General features: G+C 39.1%; 1 protein-coding gene across 2 annotated transcripts; it reads left to right on the forward strand.

The window, feature by feature from the left end:
- Positions 1-4,412: 4,412 nt before the first annotated feature.
- Positions 4,413-13,629, forward strand: dyrk2 (dual-specificity tyrosine-(Y)-phosphorylation regulated kinase 2). Of its 2 annotated transcripts, XM_053508645.1 has the most exons (3): positions 4,416-5,049; positions 5,559-5,662; positions 8,924-13,629. In XM_053508645.1, exons 1-3 carry the CDS (start codon positions 5,010-5,012, stop codon positions 10,514-10,516), a joined length of 1,737 nt encoding a protein of 578 aa, XP_053364620.1. In that variant the 5' UTR covers positions 4,416-5,009; the 3' UTR covers positions 10,517-13,629. The 2 variants fall into 2 exon arrangements, with proteins under 2 accessions (XP_053364621.1, XP_053364620.1); XM_053508646.1 differs by lacking the exon at positions 5,559-5,662 and having other exon boundaries at positions 4,413-5,049.
- The last annotated feature ends 226 nt before the right edge of the window (positions 13,630-13,855 follow it).

The raw sequence follows: 13,855 nt of genomic DNA on the forward strand, positions 1-13,855 counted from the left end.
ATGTAGGTGACAAGGTATGGCTGTCAACAAAGAATTTGCATCTCCGCACAGAATCAAAGAAACTGTCACCCAGATTCATCGGCCCATACCGCATTACACTCCGCATCAACCCTGTCACCTACCGGCTCCAGCTGCCTGCGGCGCTCCGAATCCATCCGGTTTACCACACGTCACAGCTGAAACCCTTCACCACTTCTCCTATGGTTCCACCCTCCCCCCCTGCTCCTCCTCCCCGAATCATTGACGGTGGTCCTGCTTACACCGTACGTCGGATCCTCGATTCGCGCCCTAGGGGCCGAGGCACCCAATACCTGGTCGACTGGAAAGGCTACGGTCCCGAGGAGCGATCTTGGATTCCGGCCCGGTTTATTCTCGACCCGGAACTTATCAGGGACTACCGTCGCCGGGTATCCTCCACCCCAGGACCGTCGGGAGTCGGTCCTGGACAGGGGGGTACTGTCACACACACCCGTTTTGCGACCGGCACTAGGACCCGGAAGTAGAACGGTCGCTAAAACAGGAAGCATAAAAGGAGACAAGATGGCGCTTCACATCACTCAGTCATTGAGTTCGCCCGATGCTGGTTCAGATCGCCTGTCTGCCATTTTGTGAGTACTCACTTTTCTTGGGTCTACTTTCTGATTCGAGTGTGTGTTTATAGGACGCGGGTTAAATTTGTGTTTTTCCCTTGCTCCCCTTTCGTGAGAGTCCTTAGACTAAATCGCGTGGCTATCCTGCCTACTCGCGTGCTTCCGCGTTTGGGTTTACCATCCACGCTACAAAGGGCTAACCGCTAAGTGCTAAGTCTTCTGATCATTCCGGTTAGTTCGTGACACTGATAACTTAACAATGCTGTCATGCTGTCTGTAATCACATTTGAACTGCAGTATACATATTTACTGGGACTGAAAGATAAAGTCTGCGCAGTGGACGACCTCGTCAGAAAATGTTGATTACTTTTCTTTAACAGCAGTTCTGAAAATAGTGCTGATTTTATGACATTTTATGACATTTATATGAAATGTGACCGTTCTCCAGTGACTAGATCACTAAAAGCACTATAAAAAACTGCTAAAGTGTTTCTAAAGAAAGAAATACCTATAGTCATTGATATGATATTCTGTACAGGTATGTTTAATGAACGTTTATGGGAGGAGTTTCCAGTGGTAGCAGCTTGAAACAGTCCAAGTTGTTCCTTTAAACTTTCCAACATGGGAAACTCTCCAGGACAGAGGGCTGCAACATCCGGTCTTATTAATTTAAAGAAAACAAAACCTTTTTATTAGACATTCGTTAACATTGAGTGTAAATACAAATATATAAAGTGCATCGAGATTTTTAATGAATAAAAATGCAAAATTAGCTAATTGTGCTTGGAAAAGATCTTCAAACAAAGGCTGAAACACATTTTACAGAATAGACTACATCGACATGTTTACAGTAACTACTAGTACCATTATTGATTATTTACATGAACAAACAGCATGCTATTTTGTAATGAATTGTTTTACTAAAATACTGTAATACTTTTTAAAGCTAGTAACATGCATGAGCACATAAGCATTGGCACCATTGATTTAGTTTCCTCAAAAAGATGTACAAAAATCAATGATAGTTTATCATGATCTTATTCTTTTTTATGTTTTCAGTAAATGCATATGTTTTTAGATTTCAGTGATTTTGTTGTGGGTGGTAATTACGAGCTTTGCCTTTGACCTACATAGATAATATAAAAATCAAATCCTAAACACATTTCAAATAAACACACTAAGTGATTTAAACTCACATTAAGTACCCTTGATAACTTATGCATTAGTACACCATGCTTGACACACAAAGATATTTGTTTACTGTTATGTTTTAAGGTTTCCACTTGATATCGTTTTATTTTGTATAGAGGGGAATACAAATCAAACTGGGACTGATGAGATTTCAAGTGAATGAAGGTGTAAAACTAATTGACATTCCAGAAGACTTCAAGCACAGTATTGATGAGATGCTTAGCTCCAGTGGACTGAGAAATCTTTCTACCTTAATGGTATCCAAGCACTTGTAAAACACTGGGATGTGCATTAGTGTAACATGGGATTATATGGAGAAATAAATGTGTTCTATTATTCTGGATAATTAAAAGTCCTAGTTTGATCTGAACACTCTTCATACATTCATTTCCAGTCAGTACTGGTCTTGGTGCTTTGGTTGTTGGAATGCTTCATTACAAAGTCTCCACCTTGTAATCAAAGATCCTAATCCTTTTACCTCTCTAGTCTTTTGTATCAGGCTATTTCTTTAAATAAATTACCTAATTTAACGAATGGGAGCACAATTAATCATGAGCTGATCAACACCATTGTATAGCAGGTCATTTTCATAGAGAAAAGTACTGTTTGGATGACTACTACAGTATGCCTCCAAGCATTGTGATCAATGTATTCACTGTATGTCGATGTTTATGCTAGAATTACAAATGCCTTCCAAGCCAAAAAAAACCTAGCTAGATGAATATTTAGCTAAATCCTCTGAAATCATTATCATTTTTAATGTGCTCATTTCAGTTCATAACTCAACTGCAACAGGCTTTATAGTGTGTCCTCACGTCTTCAACATGAATATTTTATCCTAGTAAAGGGTGGGGATATTTTTATATCAGCATGTAGACAGTCCATGCATAGAGAAATTCCGTGACACAATGAACTGTCGCAGTCAGCTGTATGCGTACATGCCAGGTGTTGTGTAAGAGCACATGTGTGAGATTTCTGTAATGTTCATCCCCTTAATAAAAAATCATGACATTAAATGGGGGTGAGGGTAAGCCTCATATTTACCCCACACTCTAGTGGACAAGGATTATGACTTATGAAAAAGTGTGCAAAACAATCTGTATGAATTCCTACTAATTAAGGCTTTACAGAAATGCAAAAGAAGTTATGAAGACCCTAAATGTACAATAGGGAACACAACAATACAGCATTTTCCTTTAAGAAAAGCTGTGTCCATTGACCCTCTGTAAAAACTTATTCTGCATGCTTTGAGGTTTGATGATTCATTATTGTTTTTGTCTGTATATGTTTCAAATGTTAGAAAAAGAGCACAATCCTTGCCTCCTTCTTGGGTCTTGTTTCAATACATGTATTATACAATATATTCCTAATATTTTATTTCTCATTAATTTCCCTACTATGTATAAAGAAACTCTTAATAATGCTTTTTTTCTTAGTATGTGAATGCAGAACTAAACATACTAATAGAAAAAGATTTAAATTGTGTATCACTATAGGTTTTGCATGTTTGGGAAAAAAAACTTTCATAATAAACTAGAAAGACACAATGCATGCTATAAACTCATGAACAAAAACCTAATATAAACATATTTTTAGTTTTCTCCTCTGTCCCTATGTAAAACTGTGCTTTCATATATAATACTTGTGTATACAGTACATGCATTTGATGAAGATCAGGTAGCATACAGATTTATTTGCTTGTTAAGTCTAAACCATTGATGATACAGTTAAAGGAGGAAATTGTTCACAGTTCATCACAGTTAGGAGGCTAGCTATTCACTAATAAAATATTTTTACGCCCACTTCCTGCTTTGAATTCTCTGATTCTGATTTGGGAGATACCACTTAAAAGGCAAGCTAGATACATGAAAGTAGTACTGAATGAACTGATGATGAAGATGTACTGTATAGCGCCAAGGTGGCGTACTGGTTGGCACTGTGGCCTCATTAGGGTTTGATTCCGTTCTTTGGGTCTGCGTGTATGTGTGTGTGTGGAGTTTGCATGTTTTTCTTCCCACAGTCCTAATAGAGATTAGGCTAATTGTCATTTCAAAATGTGAGTGCTTGTGCCCTCTGATGGATTGGCACCCAGACCAGGGTGTACCAAAGTTTCAAAGTCCCTGGGATAGGCCTTAGACCTTCTGCTGCTCTGTACAGGAAAAGAGGTATAGAGAATGAGTGAAAGCCAGCGAGTTATGGTGTAATGGAGTGATGTTTTATACCATGGTTGTGCTCTTTTTGATTTGATTCCTTTCTTATTTCCATTGCCCAACAGGGTGTTATGGTAGTGTAAAGGTAAGCTCTTATTACACTGTTGACATTTGAGGAGTTTGGACCAAGGATGATCAGATCAATCTGAAGAATAAATGTAGGCAAATAGGTACAAAATGTGTAAGAAAATATGTATAATTATATATATATATATATATATATATATATATATATATATATAGGAGATGAGTTTAAGTTAAAATGGAGTGCAGTTTCATTATTGGTGACTGAGGTACAACACTTTGTGTGGGAAATTCATTCCTGAACTATTGAGTGACTGCAGTCACAAGTCATCAGATAACAAGTCAAATAGTACAGTAGTAATGAAATAAGTTTAAACAAAAAAAAAAAATCTACTCAAACTTTAATTATTGTTTTGTTTGATATTTGAAAATTACATATTAATTATAAATACTGATGTGTTTTTTTTCCCTTGCTAAACAGAATGTAAGGGTTAATGAGTTTAGTACGGCTAGTTTCCAGCACGTCTGGTATGTGCTTCAGTTCAGAAAGAGAAAGAGAGAGAGAGAGAGGGAGAGAGAGAGAGGTGGAGGCCAACCAGGGACTCTAGATAAACCAGGCAACACCCATAACGCCTCACACACACTGTGTGTTTGGTAAGAGAGAGAGAGAGAGCAAACGAGCGAGTGAGCGAGCCAGGGCCAGGAGTTTGTTACCATGCTAGTTCCGGAACTGTCCGGTTCTCCGCGCGTGTACAGTGGGGCCGGTGCGGCGCTGCTCGGGGCTGTGTGAGGCGATGCGGGGAAGCGGCGGTGCTGTAGCTGGGGCGAGCGGCGCTAAGGTCGAGTCTCACGTCTGGATGTAGCTGAGTGCTGATCGCGCAGCCGGCAGGGGGAGGAGGAGGGCAGTTCAGGAGTAGGGTGTTTCTTTTCTCTCTCTCACTCTCTCTCTCTGTGTGCGTGTGTGTGTGTGTGAGAGAGAGACTCTCCAGCGGCCATGTTAACCAAGAAACCCTGTGCTGCCGTCTACCCGACTGGTAAGAAACCTAAAAGTCTGATTCTCAGCCGTCCTTTATAAAAAATCAATGGTTATATAAAACAGATCGTGATCATGCTGCATAGCACACAGCTTTATTTATTTTACACGAGGTGTAAAATATCCTTTATTCCTTTGATCATGGAAAACCCTGCTTGGCTGCTGCAAAGTAGCTTGTGCTATAGCTATAGCAGTGTTTTCATGCTTTACTGTGTACGTGTGTATTATCCGCAGGAGTGTTTAGCCTCTAAAACAAACCTTTATAAAAGATCGAGGGTAAATATCTAACGGGTATGCTTATGGCTTCGACACGATACGGGTTGTGGGTTCGTTCCCGACCACCCTTTCCCCCCTACACCACGTTCCTGAAATGATTTCATAGCTACATATCCTGTTTTATATCCCAGCTGATGGTCTCTCCAGGCCAAGTCTTAGGATCAGATGATCTCTGTCTGTGAATACACTGAGCGGTGTACGCGTAGTCAGGCGCTTTGTTTGGTTGCCCCGCAGGTAAAGGGGGTGAGCTGTGCGCCGGGGCAGTCCGGACTGGAGCAGGGAGCGAGCCGCCATCACCCGTCACACTGCCGCCTCTCAGGAACGGCAACTCGCTCACGGTACTGATCCACTCCACCTACACTACACTGCATTATACATAGGTTCATCATCATCATCATCATCATCATCATCAATACACCACTGTGCATGCCATCTGACAGTCCAGAGAAGTCCAGGACTTTCTGTCTAACCGGATTTTAAAACTCCTCATCCGATCAGATCATTTTATGGTTCATCCTTAAAGGGCCAGTTCAGACTGATACACACACACACACCCTGATATACTACATATTTCTACATATTATAACAACCTCTACCTACAATTCAATCCATTCTGTTTAAAACACCCACCCACCCTCCCTTTTTTTTTTTTTTTTTTTTTTTAAATGTTGTTGCTAAAGATAAAAAAGATGTGAACGTTACATTGTAGCCGAGCATGTTATTCTGTACCCTGTAGGACTGGCTAAATATGTAACAGGGTCAGAGGGGTGACTTATTACACATGGGTCTTGCTAGTTTGACTCCTTTAGCTTATTAAACGAGGATAAAACTAAATGTCACCTGTAATCTTAAACTGCATCAATGTTAAGTATGTTTAACATTAATAGCAAGGATTAAAACATGTATTGTCAGAATGACTTACCTTCTGCCAACCCCTACACTGGAACCTACCATTTCTAAAAAAAAAAAAAAAAAAAAAAGTATATCCTTTTTATTTAAAATTTGTTTGTACTACTGGATTAGTTTGTATTTTTTATGTTTTTATTATTATTATTATTATTATTATTATTATTATGTTATATCATATAATAGACATTCCCAAATGAGAAAGTTCAGTTCCATGCAAAATCCCATTCTACCTTAAAAATATCCCCGATAAAAATATAAATCTTGTGGCATTACATAGCCCATATATTTGTATCTAGAATAGGTTTTGTGGCAATTCATAGTCCACCCTGTGTAATAGTCATTCTTACCTGTTATCAACAGGTATCACGTGAACATTATTGGTCTGGTTGTAGAAATAGTTAAAAGCATCTAATACACAAGCTTTAGCGTTGATTCTGACTCCAAAAAATCTTGCCTGTACTCCTTATTGAGCCAGACTGAAAAGAACAAAAAGCTTTTTATTTTAAAAATAGTGCCCTAATACAGATGTGAACTGTGGCCTTGTTTTCTGTCATGGCTAGTGTAGGCAATGAACACAATCAGGCCTGGCTTAACATATTGTGTGCTGAGCTGTGGAGCTCGACGTTGGTGGGGGATGGGGAGAGAGAGAGAGAGAGAGAACCAGCCCATCAGCCTGAACCATTACAGGCTTCAACAACAGTCTAGATCCACTGGTCTGTTAGCTCACATGAAAGAACACGATCGGAAATATCTGACGAGTGACGAGCCAATGCTTTTGAAATACCTGAATGAAATTTAGTTTTGCCTTGTTTCTTTTGTGAAGAAATTTCTTTCCTGTTTTGGTTGTATTTTTACTGTGCGCAGACTGAAGCGGAGTATTGAATTTGCACTAATGCCGGTTAAATTCAGCTATAAAGCAGTCTTTATTTAGCAGTTCTAATGCAAGTAAAATAAAAAAAGCACAGAAGCTGAAATGGCTTAATTAGCTGACCTCACTGGTGCGCACCTTTTGGAGTGATCTGATTACCAATACTAGTGGGGGGAAAAACACTTCAATCCTGAGCTTTGCTTCTTTTCAATATATCTTTAACAGATTGTGATCTTATTAAGAATCTTGACATGTCTTACAACGAGTGCAAATATTATCTAATGCATGTATATAAAATGGATAATTGTGTATAATTCGGGCATATTCCAATGTTATTGGTTGGAGATGTATATGTGCCCCATATATATTAATTATATGTTAAATGGGCTACCAGTATTTTCCCTGTTATTTTACATAATTTTTCATTTTAAAAACAAGGTTTTGGTTTCATTATTTCTGTCCTCATTCAACCCCCAGAGCTGTTTTTATAAAAAAAAAAAAAAGAAAAAGAAAAAAAAAAAAAGGCAAATTTGGTTTCGAAGAGAGGACAGAAACAGTTAAGAGGAGTGTTAAAAAAAAAATTTCTGCCTTCCATGCCATGTCATTTTAAGCTCCAGTTGTGTGTCTTGTATAGCAGACAGTACTCATGTCCTTTGCATGACATTAGACTGGTAGCTTCCATGTGCTGTGTTGTACATGGGGTATTCAACTGCTCTGTTTATTAGACTCAGGGTTATCCAGTTTTTATGTATTTCGACACCAGGGCTGTTTCATTATAGAAAACATTTCATCCTTTGATATGGGACTTGAGATACCAGGAATTTCCATCTAGAGATTAGTTATTGATTGACTAATGAGGCATCGATAACTGTTTCTATCTATGTATTTCTTTCAGTTTCTGTTTACACTAGGGTTCGATCTCTGAAAACGCACATTTATTCAAGCCAGGGTCTCTCAAAAAACATAGTTATTATATTTAAAGCAATACTCACGTCTTAGACTCGGTTTCACACAATTAATAGGGAAAATAGATAAATGTTAGATAAAAGGGAAGATGTATATAGAGCCAGTCTGATTAACAGGATGTCAGTGTAAAACAAGTTCCAAAGACAATCATGGGCATCTTTCAGGAAACAAGGAAATGCATGCCTGCCTTCCTGTCAACATCAGGAAAGCAGGAAATACATGCCTGATGTTTTTGGTAAACAAAGCTTGAGCTTTTGTTCACATTTGAAGATCTGAAAATCTAAACTGTTGGACGAACCCTGGATCATAATATGTAATGATAAAAGAAAACTAATCAAGTCAACATGTCGGAAAACTGTGTTGCCTGTTTGCAAGTTACCGGGACTGCGTTGATGCATTTATAACTTAAGTGTTCCCTTCTGGTGGTCACGTGTTTATTTATAGTGTGTGCATCAGCCACCTTTGTTCTTGATAAAAATAGACAAGAAAGGTTTAGTTGCTCTGTCTGGAGCATGCACAGCATGCTCAATTTATATTCTGAAACGAGTTATATTGTACTAAGCCTTACAGTATACTTGAGAAAAATCCATGGGGTGCAGCAGAATGTAGCACTAAGCTTTTCAAAGTATCACCTAACAATGACCTCTTTATGCCCAGTTGTTTTGCCCACATAATGTATTAATGAGTACATGAATATCCTCTTGAATCTCTATTGTTGTTCTTATTTGAACGATCATGATTGTTCAAATCTTGAAGAATAGTGCTTGTCATCTGACCTCAGTTGAGTATAAATTTTTTTTTGATGTCCGGCTGCCATTGGTTTTCTAATAGTATATTTTCTTTGTCCTGTTGTCAGGTTGGAGGCAATAAGAACACGATGAATGACCATCTGCATGTCGGAAACCACCAGCAGATCCACGTTCAGCAGCTGTTTGAGGAAAACAGCAATAAGCGGACAGTGTTGACCACACAACCGAATGGGTTGACGCCAGTAGGCCGAACAGGCTTGCCCTTGCCCGAGAGGCAACAGGAAAGCAGCCAGGGAAGGGAGTGCAGTTCTGCCTCTACCAAATCCACTGAAAGCAAGCCCAAGGTATCACCACTTGCTCCTGAGCAGGCCATGAAGCAGTACATGTCCAAACTGACAGTTTTTGAACACCAGGAGATTTACAACTACCCTGAAATATACTTTGTAGGACCAAATGCTAAGAAACGGCCCGGTGTGGTCGGGGGCTCAAACAATGCTGGTTATGATGATGATCAGGGCTCTTATATCCATGTACCCCATGACCATATAGCCTACAGGTACGAGGTTTTAAAGGTCATTGGTAAGGGCAGTTTTGGACAAGTAGTGAAGGCCTATGACCACAAAACCCACCAGCATTTGGCCTTAAAAATGGTGCGCAACGAGAAACGGTTTCACCGCCAAGCAGCCGAGGAGATTCGGATCCTAGAACACTTGCGCAAACAGGACAAAGAGTCTACTATGAATGTCATCCACATGCTGGAGCATTTCACATTCCGCAACCACATCTGCATGACGTTCGAGTTACTCAGCATGAACCTGTACGAGCTCATAAAGAAAAACAAGTTTCAGGGCTTCAGCTTGCCACTGGTGCGCAAGTTTGCGCACTCTATCCTGCAGTGTCTGGACTCCTTGCACAAAAACAGAATCATTCATTGTGACCTCAAACCTGAGAACATCCTCTTGAAGCAGCAGGGACGCAGTGGGATAAAAGTGATCGACTTTGGATCCAGCTGCTTTGAACACCAGCGGGTCTATACTTACATCCAGTCACGCTTTTATAGGGCACCGGAGGTCATTCTGGGCTCTCGGTATGGGATGCCAATAGATATGTGGAGCCTGGGTTGTATTTTAGCGGAATTACTAACAGGGTACCCTCTCTTGCCCGGGGAAGATGAAGGGGACCAACTAGCATGTGTCATAGAGCTACTGGGCATGCCCTCCCAGAAGCTGTTGGATTCATCTAAGAGAGCCAAAAATTTTTTTAGCTCAAAGGGATATCCTCGTTACTGCACAGTTACAACCTTACCCGATGGCACGGTAGCACTAAACGGCGGACGGTCACGTAGGGGCAAGCTTCGTGGTCCACCAGGAAGCAAAGAATGGGTAACGGCACTTAAGGGCTGTGACGACCCCCTCTTTTTGGACTTCCTTAAGCAGTGTCTGGAGTGGGACCCAGCTTTGCGTATGACTCCAGGTCAGGCCCTCCGCCACCCATGGCTGAGAAGACGCTTGCCAAAACCTCCCACTGGGGAGAAAACTAGCGTTAAGCGAATCACTGAGGGCACAGGTGCTTTAACCTCTATCTCCAAATTACCTCCCACATCAAGTTCAGCCTCAAAACTAAGGACTAACCTGGCACAAATGACGGATGCCAATGGGAATATACAACAGAGGACAGTGTTGCCAAAATTAGTTAGTTGAATACTAATATTTTTCTGTTTGCTTCTTTGTTTTGTTTCTATAAATGTTGATATTTAAATATGTGGACTGGTGAGCATCCACAAGTGTGAAAGGTTTTAGAAATATAGTCTTTAATTCATCATGTATTTACAGCTTTGTAGCACCTTTTTTTGATGTTGTCCAAAACACTTTTTTTTTTAAAAAAGAAATACTAAAATGGCCAAGAAAGAGGGAACAGTGCTTTTAAGTTTTTATCTCAGGACTGTGTGCAATGCTGCAGAGAGCATTCACGCAAGCTGGCCTATTACTAATGCGGTCCAAGTTAGATTCCTCACTTCTATCTCGTAACGTAAGGAGATGCAACAATGTCAACAAAGTCAGTTTGGATTTTGAAGTGTGTACTCGCTAGGATTTAGCCCGCTACCTCTGTGATCTATTAGAACAACACTGCATTGATGAAGGAATTTTGCCTACAGCTTTTAAAAAAATGACGCTTTATGCAATCGTGTAGCTTTTAAAGCTCTTTATATTCGAGATCGGTATTGTGAATGAGAAGGTGGGTGGGTGGGGGGCCGAGAAGGCGAAGTGAAGGTTTTCGATTGTTTTAAGGTAGAAGGGAGAAAAACAATGTTTACATGACAGACTTGGTATGTGCCTAAAATCTCTTGACATTCCTTATTAAATTGACTCAAGGAAAAAAGAGACTTCAGGGTAGTGTGACTTTATAAATAGACTTCTGGCAAATTAAAAGGAATTTATTTCGTTTGAGTGAGTGGGATCCGTTCTCAGCAGTACTCGACAGGCTCGTGTATTTAACTCTGTAAGCTATTCTCCGGAAGAACTGCTGGGAACAAAAATGTTGTACTGTGTGTGAAGGAAAACTTTGGTGCTTTACCTTTTTTAATGTAAAAGGTATTTTTTTAAATCCTCATGGAACAAAATAATGTTTTGAAGCTAAGCTAAGCTAATCATTGTTAATGAATAGGAACAGGAGTAGGAGCAGTAGGAAGCTTTTTTTTTTTAATCGCTAATTTTCACTTCTTATTACTGCTTTGCCAGTGATTTAGAAAGGATTGTGCTAATTATTTATCGACAGGACTACTTGAAACTGAGCCAGTATTAATACTATCATTATAAACTGTGGCAGAGAGGGGCACCTTAAACAAGAGTCTCCTCTCACCTGGCTATCGTTTGTAATCAGAGATCACCCTCTGAAATTCATATCACATTTCCTATATTTAGTTTGTGGTGTGGACTCGCTAGTATGTGGCCAGAGTTTAAACTCTTAAAAGCTTGTTGCCCTTTTTAAATGAAATTGCATGTTTTTACCCAAAACACAAAAAAGTGAATGGAAAATAATTTCACAACTGGCCATTTTTGTAGCATTTTCAACGTAGTAAGGGGAAAAAAAAATCCGACAAAGGTCTGAAAGCTTTGGAAAAGTTTAATTTATTTATTTCTTAATATTAATTATTGATTTTTTTTTTTTTCAAAAAGAGCTAATATAAAAAGAATAAGTGGCCAGAATTGTGTTTTTTTTTTTTGGCTTGTTATTAGTGGAGTGACTTACAGTGTAATGCACAAGAATTCTGTCTGATTTTACTTTGACCGGATGCGAGCGTAGCGCTGGGATAAAAGGGTCAGACCAAGCGTCTTTAAGTGGCAAAGCAAAGCTGTGGCATTTATGTGGGTTTTATGCCCCTGCTACTGGTTGGCATGGTACCCAGCCTGCTCCACACTGCCCAGTCGCTTCTGGACGCCTACAGTAGATTTGCAAATGCACAATAATCTGCCAACATCAGCAGGCAGTTCACATTGTACTTTCCATGTTTTTTGCTGTTTTTGTGGATTAACAGAGATGGGGGAATAATTGTGCCCTTAGGTTTAATACAATGTGCCTTTAATTATCAATGCCATTCATTTCTGTCCAACAGGGACACCCTCAAGCCACTCGTTTGTTGTTGGGTACACTGAAACATTAATGGTGATCATCTTGCACTTGTCTGAGCGTTGCCCAAAGATCCTGCTGCAGCCCGTATAGTGGGGTTCCGAGTGGGAAGTGGCTTCACAAATGGAATGATTTATATGCAGTTTGGACACGTGATTTTAAGTTAAGAACTCAGAGACCCGTTGCCAACAGGGATATTTCACCAAGTCAAACTAATGTATCTATTTCTTTTAGTGCAAAATGGGTCTTTTATACAGCATCCACCTTGTCTTAACCAACTCAAGGGGTTACATTTGCTTCATTGTATTACTCGATAAATGACACTTACTATTTTACCTCAGACTGTTGTAATATTCTTGTAATTTATTAGCCTAGGGCATTTGGTATATACCAAAGTGCATTCCTTTCTATGCTTGTAACTAGAAGGAAAAAAAAGCCAGAATTTCTTTCTTTCTTTTTTTTTTTAATTTAAGAAAGATGGGGCACTCAAGCTAATTTTGTCTGTCGAGGGCAATATCAAGAAAAAGCTTTTCTTCAAATAATAAAGAAAAATAAAAAATGGAAGCACGGTCTTCTTAAATGTTTAAACGATGCACCATGTCTTCAGATGCTTGTTGCAGGACATGGCTGAATGTACCTTTAATGTTCTGAATATTGCTAAAGTCAATATTCAGCCCTGGCTGCAATACAGCAGTTTGTGTCATTGGGGCAAATTGAAGCAAATAGCTAAGTGTTTCATTTTGAGAGGATGTACCTTTTTATTACTTTCTATCAAAATGTGATCCCAGGAAAATGAATCTCACTATCCACAGTCAACTCTGGTCAGTTCTTTCTTTTTTTAAGAAAAAAAAAAAAAAAACAGCTACAAAAAAAAAAGGATCTCTAAGGAACAAAGTTGACATGCATTTATATCCAACCATAGAAACCTACTGTACATATATGAACTTTACTAAGATTTCAATGTGGATGTGTACATATGTAAAATGTTCTCCCTTTTTGTCAAATGCTGCTGATAACACTACATCAGTTATGTAGTGGATTTTAATCTTGGCGGCCAGTTTTATGATACTGTATGTATTGTACAGCTGATGAGTCATTTTTTTTTCTAGTGATCATTTGTTAAATTTTATTGTTGTGGCCAGAAATAATTAATAATAAAAGTTTTAATGTTGATCTTTACAAAAAATCTTTCATTTTCTTGATGGTCATTTCATGCGAAATCTTTGTCTTGAAGAGTATGTTTTTGTAAATACAAAAATACTCCAACATAATCTAACAATTGTCAGAAAATACCTTTTCCAATACCAGGGGGAACACCAAAACTGAAATATCATTTTTATAATAAATGAAGGAGTTTACAGGCTCTTTTTTTATATACTGGTGGGGAAAAAAGCTTAAAGAGCTTTCTAATG

This window comes from Clarias gariepinus, chromosome 12 (assembly GCF_024256425.1).
Source record: "Clarias gariepinus isolate MV-2021 ecotype Netherlands chromosome 12, CGAR_prim_01v2, whole genome shotgun sequence".
Lineage (NCBI taxonomy): Eukaryota > Metazoa > Chordata > Actinopteri > Siluriformes > Clariidae > Clarias > Clarias gariepinus.